This window comes from Zerene cesonia, chromosome 27 (assembly GCF_012273895.1).
Source record: "Zerene cesonia ecotype Mississippi chromosome 27, Zerene_cesonia_1.1, whole genome shotgun sequence".
In the NCBI taxonomy this organism is placed as follows: domain Eukaryota; kingdom Metazoa; phylum Arthropoda; class Insecta; order Lepidoptera; family Pieridae; genus Zerene; species Zerene cesonia.
This window is the reverse complement of record NC_052128.1, coordinates 4,920,621-4,938,453: the sequence shown is the minus strand read 5'-3', so window position 1 is coordinate 4,938,453 and position 17,833 is coordinate 4,920,621. Positions and strand designations below refer to the sequence as shown.

The 17,833-nt window shown below is 32.3% G+C and overlaps 1 protein-coding gene across 1 annotated transcript in view; it reads right to left on the bottom strand.

The window, feature by feature from the left end:
• Window positions 1–1,681: 1,681 nt before the first annotated feature.
• LOC119837481 (transient receptor potential protein) overlaps window positions 1,682–17,833 on the bottom strand; it is a 29,995-nt gene continuing 13,843 nt past the window's right edge. Inside the window, exons 4-21 of the mRNA XM_038363074.1 lie at window positions 14,885–14,980; window positions 13,539–13,681; window positions 12,863–13,064; window positions 11,323–11,496; window positions 10,842–10,940; window positions 10,583–10,718; window positions 10,080–10,232; window positions 8,788–8,933; window positions 8,187–8,427; window positions 6,662–6,788; window positions 5,652–5,847; window positions 5,304–5,468; window positions 4,630–4,852; window positions 4,099–4,261; window positions 3,635–3,795; window positions 3,022–3,189; window positions 2,797–2,901; window positions 1,682–2,651 (exon numbers count right to left, since the gene is read on the bottom strand). Of these exons, the coding sequence (XP_038219002.1) occupies window positions 2,185–2,651; window positions 2,797–2,901; window positions 3,022–3,189; window positions 3,635–3,795; window positions 4,099–4,261; window positions 4,630–4,852; window positions 5,304–5,468; window positions 5,652–5,847; window positions 6,662–6,788; window positions 8,187–8,427; window positions 8,788–8,933; window positions 10,080–10,232; window positions 10,583–10,718; window positions 10,842–10,940; window positions 11,323–11,496; window positions 12,863–13,064; window positions 13,539–13,681; window positions 14,885–14,980 (3,165 nt within the window). The 3' untranslated portion in view covers window positions 1,682–2,184. The remainder of the gene's footprint in view (window positions 2,652–2,796; window positions 2,902–3,021; window positions 3,190–3,634; window positions 3,796–4,098; window positions 4,262–4,629; window positions 4,853–5,303; window positions 5,469–5,651; window positions 5,848–6,661; window positions 6,789–8,186; window positions 8,428–8,787; window positions 8,934–10,079; window positions 10,233–10,582; window positions 10,719–10,841; window positions 10,941–11,322; window positions 11,497–12,862; window positions 13,065–13,538; window positions 13,682–14,884; window positions 14,981–17,833) is intronic.

Sequence of the window (17,833 nt, the reverse complement as noted above, 5' to 3'; positions counted from 1 at the left end):
TTTAAAATACTATACTTTCCACAAAAATATTAATCTATGCAATAACTTTTATTTGTTTATTACATTTTTATTAAGAAGGATTTCATTATCCTTTAGATTATTGGTTATTTTATTTTGTTTTTATAGCAGTTATGGTGGTTATAAAATTGATCTACTTTAAAAAAATAGGGTTCTCAAAAAAACGAACGAACTTTCACAAAATGAATATATGAGATTTTATGCAAGTAAAATTTCTTATAGGTACCATGAATAATCTTTATGTATTCGTATATTGGTACATTACGCCAATAATCCCGAATCTTTTTCCGCGTTAAAAACAAGGGATTGAAACAAATGAGGTGGAATATGATACAATATATCGGGGTCGTAGTTTCAGATTCAAATTCATGACATATATGAATGGCTGATAGACCGCCCTTGCGAGATTTGATTCCACGTTATTTGTTATATGCCTTTTGGTTCATGATATGACGTAGCGTCTCTGGTAATATTAGATTATGGTTTTTTTTTTTTTGTTATTACAAGTTATTGAATAAACTTTATACTATTATGATATGTAATTCTATTATTTTAATTTTTAATGTTGTTTTAAAAACCACATTCGTCGTATTTTATGTAATTATAATTTAGGTGAATGATTATTGTTACACAAAATAGGAAGCTTAACTTAATTACGATGTTAATATTTTAAAGTACATAATTGATACGTAAATTTTTAATTTTTTTTTCTAAGTTAATTTTTATGTATTTTATTGTAGGTAATAATGTTCACACTATATATACTCGTATTATATATCTATTTATAAGCTTTTTTTTAAAGCGATACCTACTGTAATATATAATAAACATTTTTCAATATTTTTGTGGTTTTATTTATTTTTCTCCTTTTAATTATATCAAGTTTACAAAATTTTAAATAGGAATAGAAATCTTGAGACATCTTGTGAGGTATGAGTTTTCGTAAGGTCTGCGGACAAGGCAGATCCATTTTACATCCATCCCATTGTCAGATTTTTTACGGACAAGAAGATAATCAAACTTAGATATAGTGGCAAAGTGAGACACAAAATATTACAATTTTAGATATTTGATAAAGAAAATCGTATGAAATACTTATAAAATTACCACAACTATACGCTTAAAAGTTTTTATATGTAAACTTTAATTTTTCATTCAAATAACAATAACATTTTTTGCCATTATATATTGCTAATTTTTTTTTTGCTATATTTTATAATATAAAACTTATTAAAAGGTGGTTCTCAGTTCTCAAGTTTCATGGAATCGAACCCTAAACCTCGAAAAATAAAACTTACGTTGTTATTATTTAATTATCAATCGCATAGCATGTATCAATAAACGTATTTACGAAAACGTAACATTTTATGAACATTAGGTATTTTTGTATTATCTAAAATAAGCAGTTGTTTGTTTTATCCGTTAATTTTTATAATAAGGTGTTTTAAGGTGTTTGTTTCTCTTATACGTCTCCATATTAAGAGTATGAAATTTTTATAGCGATCTCAAGTATTATGTCAGTATATGTTATATTAAAAAAATGAAATATTGGGTAGATGGTAGACAAATAAGTAAGATAGTTTAATAAAATCAGCAAACATAAACAAGCTCTTTATTTCTAATAAATAACATTTTATAATCAACAAAAATATAAACTAGTTGTATAATCACTGAAAATATGACAATTACTTTATTTATACGAAATTAAGCTAGATCTATTCTTTTTATTACTAGGACAAATGCATTCAATAATGTTTGGTGAAGTTACAATTAGCTTCGTGCAACCTTAAATTGTATATATATTTTTTTACTATTTTGACTGTTGCTAGGTGCTAGCTAAACTATTGTTATTACAATTCTTGAGTATAATTAAAGTAATTGGATTAAATGCATAGTGTAAATAGCAGGCCTCCCGTGAACATAAATGTGACTAATGAAATTATTTCATAATAAAATTATCGATTTAGTACATACAACGTTTAATAAATAAAACCAGTCACTAGACAGAATACCAACCAAACTACAAACAAACTATGTATATCAGATTCATATTGACTAAAGCAAATATACTGAATTGAAAAACGGCTTAGTTTAATTATTGCTATAACATTTATCATCTCACTAATACGTCAACTATTTCTAATAAAAAAACAACAGTCACTTCACTTATAGCCAACCGGAAACAATTTTCCCCGTAACTTTAGATTTTCCTTTGTCTGTAACCATTTGGGGTCCTGGAGGGGGGGCCAGGGAGGAAGAAGGACTAGGGCTAGGTTTAGGTTTAGGGGGTTTAGGTTGTTTAGGTTCTTTAGGTTTCGAATCAGGTTCCTTTGGATCCTTTGTAGGCGTACTATCAGATTTTGATGCACTATGGTCGGCTTCTAATGTGGCGGCCGAGAGTATTTGTTCAGGTTTTTCTGATTTTGAATGTATACTGGGTGTTGGAGTAATTGGTTTTTGTAGGTTTGAGTCCTCTTCTTTAGTTATGTAAAGGTTTTTCGTTGGCGATTCTGGTTCCTCTATCTGGATGATGTGCTCTTTTTGCTCGGGTTTTGTTTCTGCAGGTGGTGCGGGTTTGGGTTCTTCTGGCGGTGGTTGTGGTGGTTTCGGTTGAGAAGGTCCTGATCCTGAACCTGGATGTAAAAAAAATTGTATTATTTTTTTTAAGTTAGGAATTGTTAGACGACCATATTTTGATTGTTTCCAGATTGGAAAATACAATATTTTCTGTATACTAAATATGTTACTATGTACTATTTATATAAAATTTTTTGTTACCACTGCCTTTGTCTTCAATGTGAGCTTGAACTTTGATTTCATTTTGTTTCAAACTTGGTTCATCTGATCCTTCTGGAATTGGTGATTTAGGTTTAACTGGCGGGGCTGAAAAAAAAAAACAGATATCAAAATACACATATTTCATATGTACTGACATATATTTTATTTATTTCAAAAAGTACATAAGGAAACTAGTAAGTAGAGTAACGATGTATTTAAACTCACTTTTGGGCTTAACTTTACCAGAGGTCGTTTCATCTTCAATAGTAAAATCTTTCTCCGAAGTACCCGATTTCTCCCTTTCACTAAAATCGGACTTTATCTTGCTTCTCATAAATTTGGCATATGCAACTCTGGTTGTTGGAGTTACTTCTGATAGTTTCGGATTGAATTCTGCAAACAAATATTATTTGTAATGTTGGGATAAAAACGTCACAAAACGTATACAATTAATACATAAATAAAACAATTTATAATAATGTAAATTATTTGTAAGATTTTAAGCAGTATGCACGATGTAATTGATGTATTCTACGCGTCTTTTATCTTTTATTATTCTTTATATATTTTTCTTTGGTTCCATATCTCTCAACACCCTCATAAAAATTTACATTCAATTTATCTATACTAATATTATAAAACTGAAGAGTTGATTAGTTTGTTTGTTTGTTTGAACGCATTAATCTCAAGAACTGCCGGTCCGATATGAAAAATTATTTCAGTGTTAGATAGCCCATTTATTTAGGAAGGCTATATATGTACCACGGGCGAAGCCGGGGCGGACCGCATGTTAAATAATAAAGTTGTGCAACTATCCAAAACATTATTCATTACTCACCCAGTAATTTCTGTGGATCTATAGTCCTCTCCTTAACGTTATCAAGTATATGCGCTCTAAGCGATTGTCTACTGCGTTTCGTCTCAGCCTCGTTGGTGCTGCCGATGGGATCGCGCCGGAGGGTGTTGGTTCGAACCACGGCGTTCCAATCACGTTTTTTGCTAAAATTTTCAAATAAGGAACGTTATTTTTATTCTGTTTATTAAATCATCATTAGAAGTTCAACCTTTTTAATTTAAGTTGAATTTTAGTTGAGTCACATTTCAGTTACATGTATGTATGTAACCCATTCTCTAACGTTTCATACGTTAGAGAATGGGTTATAAATTATAGAATGTGTCTATTTTAATACAGTAAAATTATTAATATGTATTGACTATATCAAAATAAATAAAGTGATATATCTCAGTTCAAATAAAAAGAATTTTTGTAATAAAACCTACATTTACTATTATTAAACTTACTTTTCAGGGCTTCCTTTTCTTACAATAGCTTTAGCAATTTGACTGAATACGTCCTTTGGCTTGGCCTCTCTCGAAATAACGTCTTTTATTATACCTTCAACGATACCGATCTGGAAGTCTTTTAGAATCCTTCTCTCCATAACTTTACCTTTCTTTCCAGATACTGGAAAAAGAACATTAAGCAATTATCATTATTAATTGTTATCATAATTGCTTAAAAAAGAAATTTAATCCTACTAATATTATAAATGCAAATGTTAAGGATGTGTGTATGTTTGTTGCTCAGTCACGCAAGAACTACTGAACCGATTGCAATGAAATTTGCTACGTAGACAGCTGGAAAACTGGAATAACATAATATAGACAACTTTTTTATCCCGCTATTCCTACGGGATACGGACTTACGCGGATGAAACCGCGGGGCGCAGCTAGTATACTATAAAATTAAGATATAATATCAGAATGCCTCAAATTTAATGAACTATTATTAATTTGTAAATAAAAGCACTAAAACATAGAAACAGATCATACTAGTTGTCTCGTTCATATTAATTCTCGGTGTTTTCATGCCATTATTAGCCAGTATGTCGATCAGTTCGAACCGCAACGTGGATATATCCTGCCTTATTTCCATGACGTCATCTTCTGTAACACCGACTTCATCTCGGGCTCTCTGTTCCGCGGTTACGTATCGACGGACTAACACTCGCATTACTGCCTCGTGCTGAAGACGGGCTTTTTCGCGTGATTTGTTCTGGAATTTGGTTTTTTTATTTTTTTATATTAGCAGTTGTTAGAGTAAAAGCTTATTACATTGAGCCCTTTTTTGGTAGGGAAACATCTTATGGATTCACATGAATTTTTAAATTTTAATGGCATAAGTGCAAGAGTTTCCACATCTAGCAACTACAATGTCTTTTGTTATTTTACCAATTTTTTAAAACCAATATAGATAAAGGAAAATGATCAGGTGTTACATTAATACAAAACTCATCATCAACTTTCTTTTTAAAATTTGTGTTTAAAAAAACGTATATTTTCACGCATTTATAACTATCAAAGATTAAGAGAGAAAGAAAATCCATATCATTTTAATCATAATAACTTTAGCAAAAACAATTCAAATGAAGGGTACTAAAGACAAAAGATGCAAATACGATTCTAACAATAATGATTCTGACAAGCAGATTACAATAAATACTTACAATAATCGAACCCCGGTCCCTATCACTGCAAATGCGGTTGATCCACCCAGACACGTGTTTGGGAGTGGGGATGATGTTAAATGGTGGTGGTACAGTGTCACCATCCTCGAAGTATGACATCCACAGGTTGCTGCGAGCGAACTTCCACTCAATGTCTGATCTTTCCTGAAGTACATAATAAAATATACGTAAGTTTAAGATAATAAGACAAAATGTAACGAAAAAATCATTATTATGCATTTATTATTATAAAAATGTAAATATTAATTGATAATTATGTAACCATTTTTTAAATTAAATAATGCTTTAATAATCAAAATAAAAGTGGCTGATGCAAAACCAACTCACCGATATGATCTGATAAGAATTGGACATCATAGCGATAAGCATATTAAGCAGGACGATGATGTTAATAACGGAGTAAGAACCAAAGGTGAGGAGGGCCCAGAAACGAGTGAAGCTCTTGATGCCGGTCAGCTCGAAGCAGGTCAGGTCCACGAGGCCGAAGGACGCCCAGAACAGAGATTGGGATGTTTCGAATAAGCTGTTGATAATATAGTAAATTATACACGGTGTCACATGGTGTGACCTAATATTGTAACTGAAGATCTTTAGAATGCCTTTGATATAATAAAGTATACGAGTATAATCGATGAATCGGTCTCAAACTAATGATATTACGGTATATGGGATGGGAAATTAACTAATTACAAGCTGCTCGCCCGAGCTCCTCCCTGGTTGTCATTTTTTGACAGCTTTTTAATATAACTTTTAGTTTTATTGCTTTATAAATGAGAAATTTTGAAAATAGAAAAAAAATGATCACGAGGCGGGATTCGATCCCGCATTTTTTTGCTACAGTATGGCACACAAATATTCATATATGAATATTTCAACGAATGCTATCCTTATCCTTATACGTATAAGTAGAGACAGGTTGTAAAATCTTTAAGAGAACTTTATTCAGACGTTTAATAGTGAGTTTAAATTGTATATTGATTTGCAGGAATATTTGAAATGCATTATATATTTAATGTAAATGTTTTTAATAAATTTAAGGGTTATTACAAAATGGTAGAACTGTAACACGACGTAAGTTCGGTTGCAATATTAAATGAGTCAATAAAAAAATATTCTTCCGGTCTGGTGGATGGATTTGTCTAATTTATTGGTAATAAAAACCGATCTAAAGTAATGAGGTAGACTGTTTTAAGACTGTTATAGCTTTATAAATATCTAGATATCAGTTACATCATTAAAACTTGTAAAAATTCAAAGCATAAATTTGGAGAATTTTCTAGAAAAAATAGTATATTCCAAAAAGGAGCTACTAAATATATAACGGAATCTAATCTTACTTGGCATAACGTCTCCATATCGTACAAGCGCGCTCTTGGTTGTCGAAATCCGGTAAATCCCCGTTCGGCAGATGGTAACATTTATTCTTTTCCAATTCCGCATAGTACCACATTAGTTGATTCAGACCTAGATACAGTTTTAGATAGATAAGTAGGTTTTTAATAATCTATACTTTTGAATATCTTAACGCATCAAGAAATAGTGTGAATGAGGTGTTTTATTTCATTTATTTTATTTATACTAATATAAATAAATTACACTAATAAGTAATTTCAATTAAATAAGAAGGGAAATAAGAATCAGGTTAATTTAGTTAATTATATAAAAGATGCTTACTTAAAGATAATATGTACAACGCTAATGTTAATGTATTGTCTTAATTTCTTAATAAGAAAATATAAGATTTTTAATTTAACTTGAAATTTTAATCAACGACACAACAGCAAAACATTATAAAGAATCGTTACTTAGTTTAGTAAATAGTCATTGTATAGATCTTATCTAGTGTTTGAATCTTTAAATTGCCTAAAGGTTTTTTTTATAATTTGGTAACGTTTTTTTAGGTAACACATTCATATATTACTAACATTTCGTCAGCTGCTTCGTCTATCTTATGTTCTTTTCAGGTTCAAGTTATCCCTGGTACCAAATCTCATCCAAATTGGCTCAGTACTTTAGGCGTGAGATAGACAGACTTAGCTATTTAGCATTTATAATATTGGTATAAGGAATAGAGGAAAATAATTGACAGACGAATATCTGCATAAGACATTAACTATGCTCTGTTGTTTTCTTTATTTATTTAAAAATATATAAGCGTTGTTTATGACACTGCTTTATAAAGTCAGTTTATTTAGCTCACAGGTGACCCACTACGTCTTACGACTCATTTTCATAGTAGTAAAATGTATCATCTCTTACATACTAAAAGACAACATTAATCAATTTCTTGCCAGCGATGTAAACAATTTATGGACCATTGTATGACCATAAATTGTTTGTTGTGTTGATACGTAGCCATTATATAAAATTTATAAGATTAATGCTCTGTTACACGTACTGAATCAGAATTGAATCAAAGTAGTTATTTCATGTTTGCAGTGTGGATTCAAATAATCCCAAGATGCATTTGGGAATCGTAAAATAATGAGATACAGGAATTCTCTGGAATTAGTTCACTTTATCCATGCTAATTATCCCTATTAATATTATTAATGTGAAAGTAACTGTGTCTGTCTGTCTCTTCTTCCAAAAAATCACAAAATCGATATGTGATTAAGCATAGTGTTTGGGGCTAAATTGGTAACAAAACACATAAGACAGGAAGAATGTATACTACATACAGGAAGCATATATAAACCTTCCTCTTGAATCCCTCTATCTATAAAAAAATCCATCAAAATTACTTATGTATGCTTGTAAAGAAACAGAGAGACAGAGATGTCGTAATCAAATCAGATCATAGTATGAAATATTCAATATTCATAAGTCTATGGTATTTTTCATATCAATATGATCACATACCACATCCAAACGCGAACAGCACCAACATGTAGACGAAGAAGAATTTCATGATGTCCAGTATCATCCTGCCGAGGGACACTTGCAGCGGCCCCAAATGTGGGTTGATGGAGAATATGTGGACCAGCTTGAGGAACGAGAAGATCATGCCCGCGGCGAACGCGCCTTCTGACAGCAGCATCGGGTCGAAGGAGTCCCAGCGCTCGCGAGGGTACCACGGGTCCTTGCCGCTTTTGTAGTCACGCTATCGGGCGGAGTTCTTGTTGTTAGATGTTTTGTGCATCAATGTTTTGTATTCGTTTTACCATCTCGCCTAAGTCCATAATATTCTGCTTTTATTGCACACTATATAATATTTGATTTTTGTTTTTTTATAGGTCGTCAGCCACAAGCTCGAGCTGTATGTCTACCTGGACATGGGCTGACTGATGTGCACATTAAAAAATCTCTTAAAGTTGTCTACGTGTTGGATTAATCGTAATTATATAAATATATATAGCTGTAGATGTAGTCCGAAAGTTATCAAAGCAATATTTATGAATATGCTACGTCTGACTTTTATCAATGAAAATTTAAAAACTCAAAAACATAATTTTTTTCTTACCTGTACAATGTACCATGAAGAAAACCGCAGGCAGATCCAAGCTATGTAAAACACGTTGGTGATGAAATCCACCATGTTCCAGAGGTCACTGATGTATTCCATAAGACCTCCAGACCATAGTGATCGGATCTCACCCCATATTAAACCTAGGGGACAATTTGTCTAGTGATTATCATGAGTTTAAGTTAAAGATCAACAAAAACAAGGTAAATCGGTGTTGTAGGCGAAATGTTGTATGTATGTTTGAGAAATCACAAAGGAAGACAAAATATTTCAAATATAAAAATTATCACATCATCAATATCATTCCTGCATTATTTAGTCCGTCATATCTACAAAAATAAATGTATTCCTATAAAGTTAATCCTCTCCTTATAATATGATGCTGACAGAAGAACAGAGTAAACACTTTCGCTTAAAATATATGCTGACTCAGGAATCCTTTTTTTCTGAGGTGATACAGATATATGAATAAATTTTACATTTAATATCTAAATAAATTTTGACATGGTTTTTTTTCTATTCTTTTCTAATCTAGAAAGTACTACTAAAGTAATTTACAAGGACATTTCAGGATACTTTTAAGTTTTTATTTAGTGTATCTATTTGTTTTTATAATAAAAATGCTTTTAGGTGGTCTCTCATTAAAAGGGAAAAATGTCTAATCCGGTTTGTATGGATTTTTTTTCCTGTAAATGATTGGTTATATATACCTATATAAATATTGTTAAAATTAGTAGATAGTAGGTGCTATCTACTTAACCAATTGTTAGCATATTAAGAACAACTGGTTTGTTCTGCTATGTGTCATGGTAAGATTATAAATCACTTAGGTAAACATTACTACTAGGAACTTCTAGCTTTATCTATAATATTAACTATCCAGATAGTTAAAACCGCGGCGATTTCACATGAATGCGTAATTAAGTCGCCTGTGACTAAAACGACATATACGTATGTTTTAAGAGACGTAATTTGATAAGCACAGGGAATATTTGCTATGACTGACTTTGTAAAAAATGTTTGATTCGGTTAAATTATATTTTATAAGCAATAATAAATATGTAAAGACGTGATTAATTGGAAAAAATAACTTTTATATCTTATTGTTAATAGAAGATTTTATGAAATGAAAAGTATTATATTCTATGAAGTTTCAAGTCATGTGTTTGTTGTGTTAAATTCAATTCAAATAGAGAAAATTCATAAATGTTTAAATCAATGCAAACATCAATACTTTATTGATCCGCAATAAAAATATGAATTATGCATGCCAATAAATTAAAATTTACTTGCTATGTAGACTATGACGCAAAATTCTATTAGTCCAGGCAGCGATCCCCGCTCGTGCGCTTTCCAGTATTCCACTAACTCTTGCAACCAGGATATTCCAGAATATTCCAATACGACGAATTCCGCTCTTTGAGACGCCAGTGATAGTAACGCTGTAAATAAATAAAGTTTCATAATTAATTAAGTTGTTTATGTATCGTTTGGAATTGGCGCGCAAACGTTTCCTTGTATTTTGAATTTGGAAGACTATTCCTGGGACATTTATTTTTCCTTTTAATTTATCTACTAACCAGTTTTCTTCTTAAACTTTAAATAAAATGAGTTATATTTATTAAAATTTAAAAGTAAATAATAAAGAATAATATATTAAAAAAATAATATTGCTTATATGGTGTCGAAAGATATGTTTCATGTGAACAATTTGAATTTATAATTCAATGCCTTAACTAAGTATAAATACACTATTTTATATGGTTTACTTGTTCATTACGCACATACTTACATAAGAATAACATATATGAGGAGCTGTGACAGATGAATTTGACGAATGGTTTTTTCATAAATCTACCATATTCAGAATCGGGGGCCATCATGTATATCGAACAGTATATGGGGAACATAGCACCGAGTTTTGCCACCTTAAATAAAAAGAAAATTGTTTATAACGTGTATTCTTTTTTAATCTTTATATGAGTGCTGTAAGATTCTAGTACTGTGATTGTATCTCACAAAGGTTTTATAAAATTATTTTCATTTTTTACCTGAACACATTGACCAACGATGTTTTTCCGCTTGAAACCAGGGAGACCTTCATACCAAATAGCACCGAGTAGCTGTTGTACGTTAGGATGTGCCACAAACTAAAATCAATGCAGATAAAAAATAAAAATAAAAACTCAATACATTGTACTTACTATTTATACAACAATGTACCTACTGTAATGTAATTTATTCAATAATGTAGGTAAGCGTAAATATTTATATGAATGAAATTCGGCGATTTTAGAAGTGTGATAGCAGTACTTATAGTTGACAAAGGAGCTTTACATACTTTCCTTTCATAAATTGCATACATTATTATAAATAATACAATGCACCTATAGTCACTTGTAAAAAAAGTTTTTTTTTAATTTCAAGTGGAGATATCTATATTATTCCATTGCTTTGTTCTATATTAAGGTAATAATTATGTATAATCCGGAAAAATAAAGATTACACTAATTAAAGACATCAAATTCTCACCATTTTCTGCTTATACTTAATCGCCAGTTTCAGCCTGCCCAGGGTCTGTCGCTCGCCCGGCTCCCAGCAGTCCACCTCCCACGGGTTGTAGTTCAGCATGATCTCCAATTCGTGAGATGTTCTCGTGTGGTCCAGTAGCGATGTTGCGAATTCTTGCACTTGTTGTCTCAGAGCCTGTAATATATTTGAAAGGTTTCAAAGTAAGACTATGAGCCTGTAATAAAGGATATGATAAATACTGCTATGGACGCTTTAAAGACGCTTTAAGACTTAACTTATATAAAGTTTGAAAGAGTAAAATCTTTGTTCAATTTTAGCATTAGGTACATCGATAAACGTTATATTCGGTACACATAGATAATAGTCTTGAATAATAAATCCTCTTAATACATTAAGCATTTAAAAGTGAACCTTTTTATATGAATCATTTTTTGAATAAAATTCTCTATAATAATAATATACACATAATAATAAGACACATAGAAATCCAATACCACTTTTAGCAACAGAAACCCAATATACTTACAAAGTGTATTTTCGTTGTTTATTTATTTTATTTATTTACTAACACTTTATTGTACAATGCACATACAGTTAACAAAAACCAATAAACAATATCTATTGTACAATTTGGCGGCCTTATCGCTTAGAAGCGATTTCTTCCAGTCAACCTTTGGATATAGGAAAATTAAATTTTGAAAAGGTAGAAAGTGTATAAATACATACAAGAAAGTGTAAAAATATATAGATAAGAAATTAATACATATAGGAACAAGGATAGTATAAATATATGTTATGTTTTGTTTATTCTCACATGTACATTTCAAAGGTACATATATGTGTGACCTACATTTTAAATCGTAACACTTATTTCACTGAAATTCCGATAATAAGTGTCGATACGTAATTCGATCGCCGAAACCTTAAAAATGTCGCTCTGACAAGCAAATATCTATCAATAACAATACAAAGTATAAAGTACATCATCAGCCAACCATGAAAGCAATGCCATTATATTTATTTACGCTCAAAGCACAGCCTTCTAATATAACTCTGTAATAATTTAGTACGCAATGTGTGTAAATCACACATTGCGTGAATGCGAAAGTTTGTTCGTTTTGATGTTTGACACTGACGCTACTGAAGAGATTTTGATGAAATTTGGTATACAGATGTAGGTATGAGGTAAGGGTATGAGCTGACTTGGGTGGTACGATACTTTTTATCCCAATTCAATGCTTCTTGGGATAAATCAGGAATCTCAATTTCCGGGCGGAGCCGGGATGAGCATCTAGTAATAAATATAAATAAAAATTATAATGACTGACTGTAGATGGCTTATGTGGTTTTTATAGTGTGGTAAACTCAAACTCAAACTCAAACATTTTTTATTCAATTAGACTTCTTATTTCACTTTCGAATCGTCATAACATTTTTAACATTTACCACAGGTTCAGAAATCAGTTTCTACAGAGAAGAAAAACAGATATAGGTTAGGAAGGTACTATAGAGAAAATTCCACAAGTAGTGTCACATATACCTTGTATTCCACGCGAAATTCAGTTTCCATTCGGCTTAAGCTGTTTAGTTCCCATGACAACTGGAAGGCAGTGAGTACGGGGTCGGCAGATGAGAGAGCGATCAGGGAGGGCGAGCTGAGGGCCCTGTATGAGTTGATGCGGGCCTGCGAGTGCCGCAAGGAGTCCTCTTGAGATGATTTCACACACTCGTCGCAGCCGCATCTGTGTGGAAACGCTTTTAGAATTATAGCCGACTTTGAAGTAAGTCCTTTATTGTGATATCCCAAAAGTTTGATCAAAAACCCTTATTTATTTCCTTTTGGAGGATTAAACATATTTATTTATGTTTTATTATTACAATTTAATAGATTATGTGTATTTTCTATTTAAGTCACTTTATTAGTTTCAACTTTATTTATTGGCAATTTAATACGGACTCTAAAATATCCATCCATTATTAAGTGAGACTCACTCCTACTGCTGAAAATCTCAAATTCAGTAAACACAAGCGCAATAACTCCATATATTAACCAGAGACTGGTTTTTAGCTTTAATTCTACCCCCAAATGACACAGAGGGAGCTCCCAACAATAACCGAGCTATACTTTTGACACAATCTGCTTCATAGTTTAATTTCCACTAAATTGTGCCTTAAGGGAGCCCCTTAATTAGGAATAATTGGAGTCCTGTACCTACTTGACGTCGTGAGGCACTGGGAGAGTGGCGCCCCTGTCCAGTAGTAGCTTCAGGATCTCATAGTGGTTCCGGTGAGCAGCCAGGATGAGCGGCGTGATGTCTGATGTGAAGGTCGCTGATGATGGATCGACTGATTCCCAACTCTAGAAGATTTTGTTTATTTATTTATACATTAGCTTAATTTTTTTTACAGTTATCACCCTAACACAAGCAGAGACAATTCTAACAAAGCAAAACTTATCAAAATCCGTTCCCGTCTTCAAAGTGGTGAAACCAACGTTTTCTTTTTAATCGATATCCCAAAAAAGAAAAAAAAGAGGTTGTCAATTCAACTGTGTAATATTTTGGCTCTGTTACTCAATTGCTCGGTGGGTTTTTTACCAACTGATTTGATTTTTTTAGTGTTGGATAAGAAATTGTTGTGTTGTGGTCTCATTATTGATTTTGCAGTTAGATTGCAACCACATCAATTTATTTATACATAAGCATTAAATATGCTCGCAGTTTAACCAAATTGATTATAATTACAGTTTAATATCGAGAAACAAAAAAGAACAATAACCATCAAATGATTACAAATTATCTGCAGCACGTACCGCCTCGAAAGCCAAATGTCAACCGCGTCCAAAGACAAGAGAAAGTGCTTTAGAAAATGAAGCATTACTGCAATTTGATGACACCTTTTTGGAGTATCAAGGCTGGTTTTGATGTCACGCTGACTTCCGGAACATATGAACCTGGTGTATTACCTCGCACAAATGTACCTCTTTTTCGAAAATCCACAGTACAAAATTCTGCAGTCACGAGAGCATAGTCACGGGTGGAGAGCTAGTCATAATTAAAAAGCACCACCGTTCATATAAACGTGTGTTATTATGATGTAAGATTAATAAAGTATTATCAGTTCCGTAATTGCATTTAGTAAGTATAAAGTTTCAGTAATAAAATACTGATTAAAGTTTTATTCTGAATTTATGGATGTTCTAGAAAATACGGCGAGTATAAAGTGGGGTAATTAACAGTCATAGACATATTCTTTTCTAGTATCATAGATATCCGGTACGTAATTTAAAAATGCTGCCAGTATTAAAATTAAACAATAAATGTATGTAAAGTTATAATAATGATTAAATCGGCACCCTATTTCTGGGACTTTGCTGTCTATCGATCGGTCTATCTGTCTTTAATTGAGCTGTCTCATGATAGCCTAATTAGTTAAATAAATACATTTAAAAATTATTAATATTAATAAAGATGCAGGTCGAAGACGTAGCTTAGATTTTTGGCTACTAAAAATTAATTGCTCAATGCGGTTAAAGAAGTTTTTACCAAAATCATATGCTTACATAAGGTTCTCCGGCCACGTGATGCTCTTCCTCCCACTGCAGCAGCATCTCAACAGCCTCCACGTACTCTTCTTTGATGGCATGAAGTAGTGCATCCTAAGAGCGAACCATTACTGTATATATAACGGTACTGTATCTTATTGTTATCTTATTATTACTGTAATTTAATTCCCATGTCGTGTCATGTCCCAAAAAAGTATTAAATGCGAATGTTGTAAGGATGTGTTCTTATGTGTTCACGCAAAAATTACTAAACCGATTGCAATGAAATTTGGTACGTAGATAGCTGGATAACTGAAATAACATGTAGGCATCTTTTTATCCCAATATTCATACGGGATACGGGCTTACGCGGGTGAAACCGCGGGGCGCAGCTAGTTAATCAATAAAATGATAAGGCCCGTTTCCCCTAGCACACCCTTCCCAATCCATTCCTTCTTTCCAGGCGTCAATCCTTTTCCTACCCCTCTACCTTCAAATGCAGCGCATTCGCAGAGGCACTAAGTCTGTGAATGTTTATGGGCGAGGTGATCGCTTACCATCAGGCGCACCACCGGCTCAGTTATCCGCTTATGGCATAAAAATTTCAATATGTAAACTATAGTCTACACATACGTTAATTTAATAAACAGTAATTTAAGGGACCAGACAGTAGCCCATGTTCACATTTCAATTCCCATTATCCTTGTAGCGTGACCGCAACAAGAATTACTAATTAACTAAGTGTTGATTTCTGCATTCGACTGTATCAAGTACCGCCAGCAACGATGGTGAAAAGTTACAATTTCTGTTTCAACAAAGAGCGTGTTGATGTTTATTTTTTTTCTATGCGACTGTATGTAAAAAGTAATTTATTTTGATAAAAAAATTGATGTGTTAAATAATAATCTGTATTGTCCTCAAAAATTTCATTATTTTGAGACTTACTGAAAGAAAATTGTTATAGCGCATACTTTAGTAGCTTCTACTATTTTGTAACATTAGGGAGTTATTAAATTGAACTTTAATAATACGATGTTATTGAGTTATGTTGCAGACCCTACACGGAGTCGTAAATGCAAAGCATATTGCGTTTTAATTCTGCAGAGAATAGTGGCATTTCCTAATATGTTTAAAAGCAACATGATAAAGAAATTAAATTAATTTCAAGTATTTGAAACGATAACGTTTTTATAGCTTTTCTGATGCGAAATTTAATTCATAGTTTTATGATGTAAATAATTATTGTTAATTTATTTTTACATAGAATATTGGAAGAATAAGTAGGGATTTGCTTATTTCAGTGCCATCGGCTGCTCCGGCTTCGCTCGTGGTATGTTAATTTTTAGACTTTATCACTCAGGGATACATATCCACAGCTGAAATATTTCCGTAATTGGTTTCGCAGTTCCTGAGATTAGCGCGTTCAATCAAAAACACTTGATATTATTATTTAATGATATATTAAATATCAACCTGATAGTATTCAAATACAGAGGAGGAGAGGCCTACGTCCAGCAGTGGACATACAAAGGCTGAGAAGAGAGAGAGAGAGAGAGAGAGAGTATTCAAATAATCGATTTTAATTGAAATTGGAACTTTAACGTTGACTCGTACCTGATTTTCGATCTCTCCAACCGAAATACGATCATGGAACATTTGACAGTTTTAGATCTTACTTATCCTACTCCTACTAATATTATAAATGCGAAAGTTTGTAGGGATGTGTGCGTGTGTTTGTTGCTCTTTCACGCAAAAACTACTGAACTGATTACAATGAAATTTGGTACGTAAATAGCTGGACAGCTGGAATAACATATAGGCAATATTTTCATCCCGATATTTCTACGGGATACGGACTTACGCAGGGCGCAGCTATTACTTCCTAAATGCATGTCGGTCGAACTAATTATAATTAAACGAGTATATAACTCATAATTTCTAGGCATCTGTCACAACACGATGCACTAACGTTTTTATTGGTGCCTGGAGCATCACATAATTGCGTTAAGGTGTGCTGCTCTCCTTCCTAACTTTATTTTCTTAATATTTACACGCGGTGCTCCTGCGACGTAAAATTGTTGATGTTAATTTTTACTTATTTTCCTGATAGCCTAATCATGTTATCGATGACGTGATTAACTAAGAGGTGTGATGCGATTTATCCCTACTAATATAGTAAATATCAAAGTATCATTTAGAAATTAAAAACTTTTTAACGGATTTTAAACGCGATTTATTCATTATATTATTAACCAGACGTTTCGAACACTTTACAGCGAGCGTGGTCACGGGGAGATTGTGAAAGGGCATTCTAAGGAATGCACCTCACGCGTAGTTAGGAGGATATGATGGGTTAGGTTAGGTTCGATTTATTTTGAACATTCTCCAGTCTGTCTATACGCGTTGTCTATTAAATGATGTATGTGTTTAATTACTAAATCTGTCCATAAACTTGTATGAACTAAAACGACAATAATGATAAAAAAAAACTCATTCTATATCAAAATATTTACTACTACAATATAGGATTTCAATATCATCAAGCAATGCTGTTATATAACATTACAGTCAATTTGGATATAGCCGATAATCGATCTAATTTACTTTGTTTTGCATTTAATCTAGACGGCCTTGAGGTTTAACGACATTTTATACTGCTTCTCTACTGTCAATTACTTAAAACATGTTGACAAAATGACGATGTATTTTAATGTTTACATCATTACTTATAATGAATTCTATATAATACCTTTAATTCGTGTAATTATACTTATATATATATATATATATATATAATCTGAATCTCGTACAATTCGGCGCGGCGATATCGCGTGATATCGCGGCGTCAGATTAACTCTGACGCACGCTAAATAAACGTTCTTTCTGACGAAGCTATTATCGCATAGAACAAAGCAATTCAGCGTCATAGCATGGCTTAGGTTAGCGATCAGAAACAAGCTAAGCCTG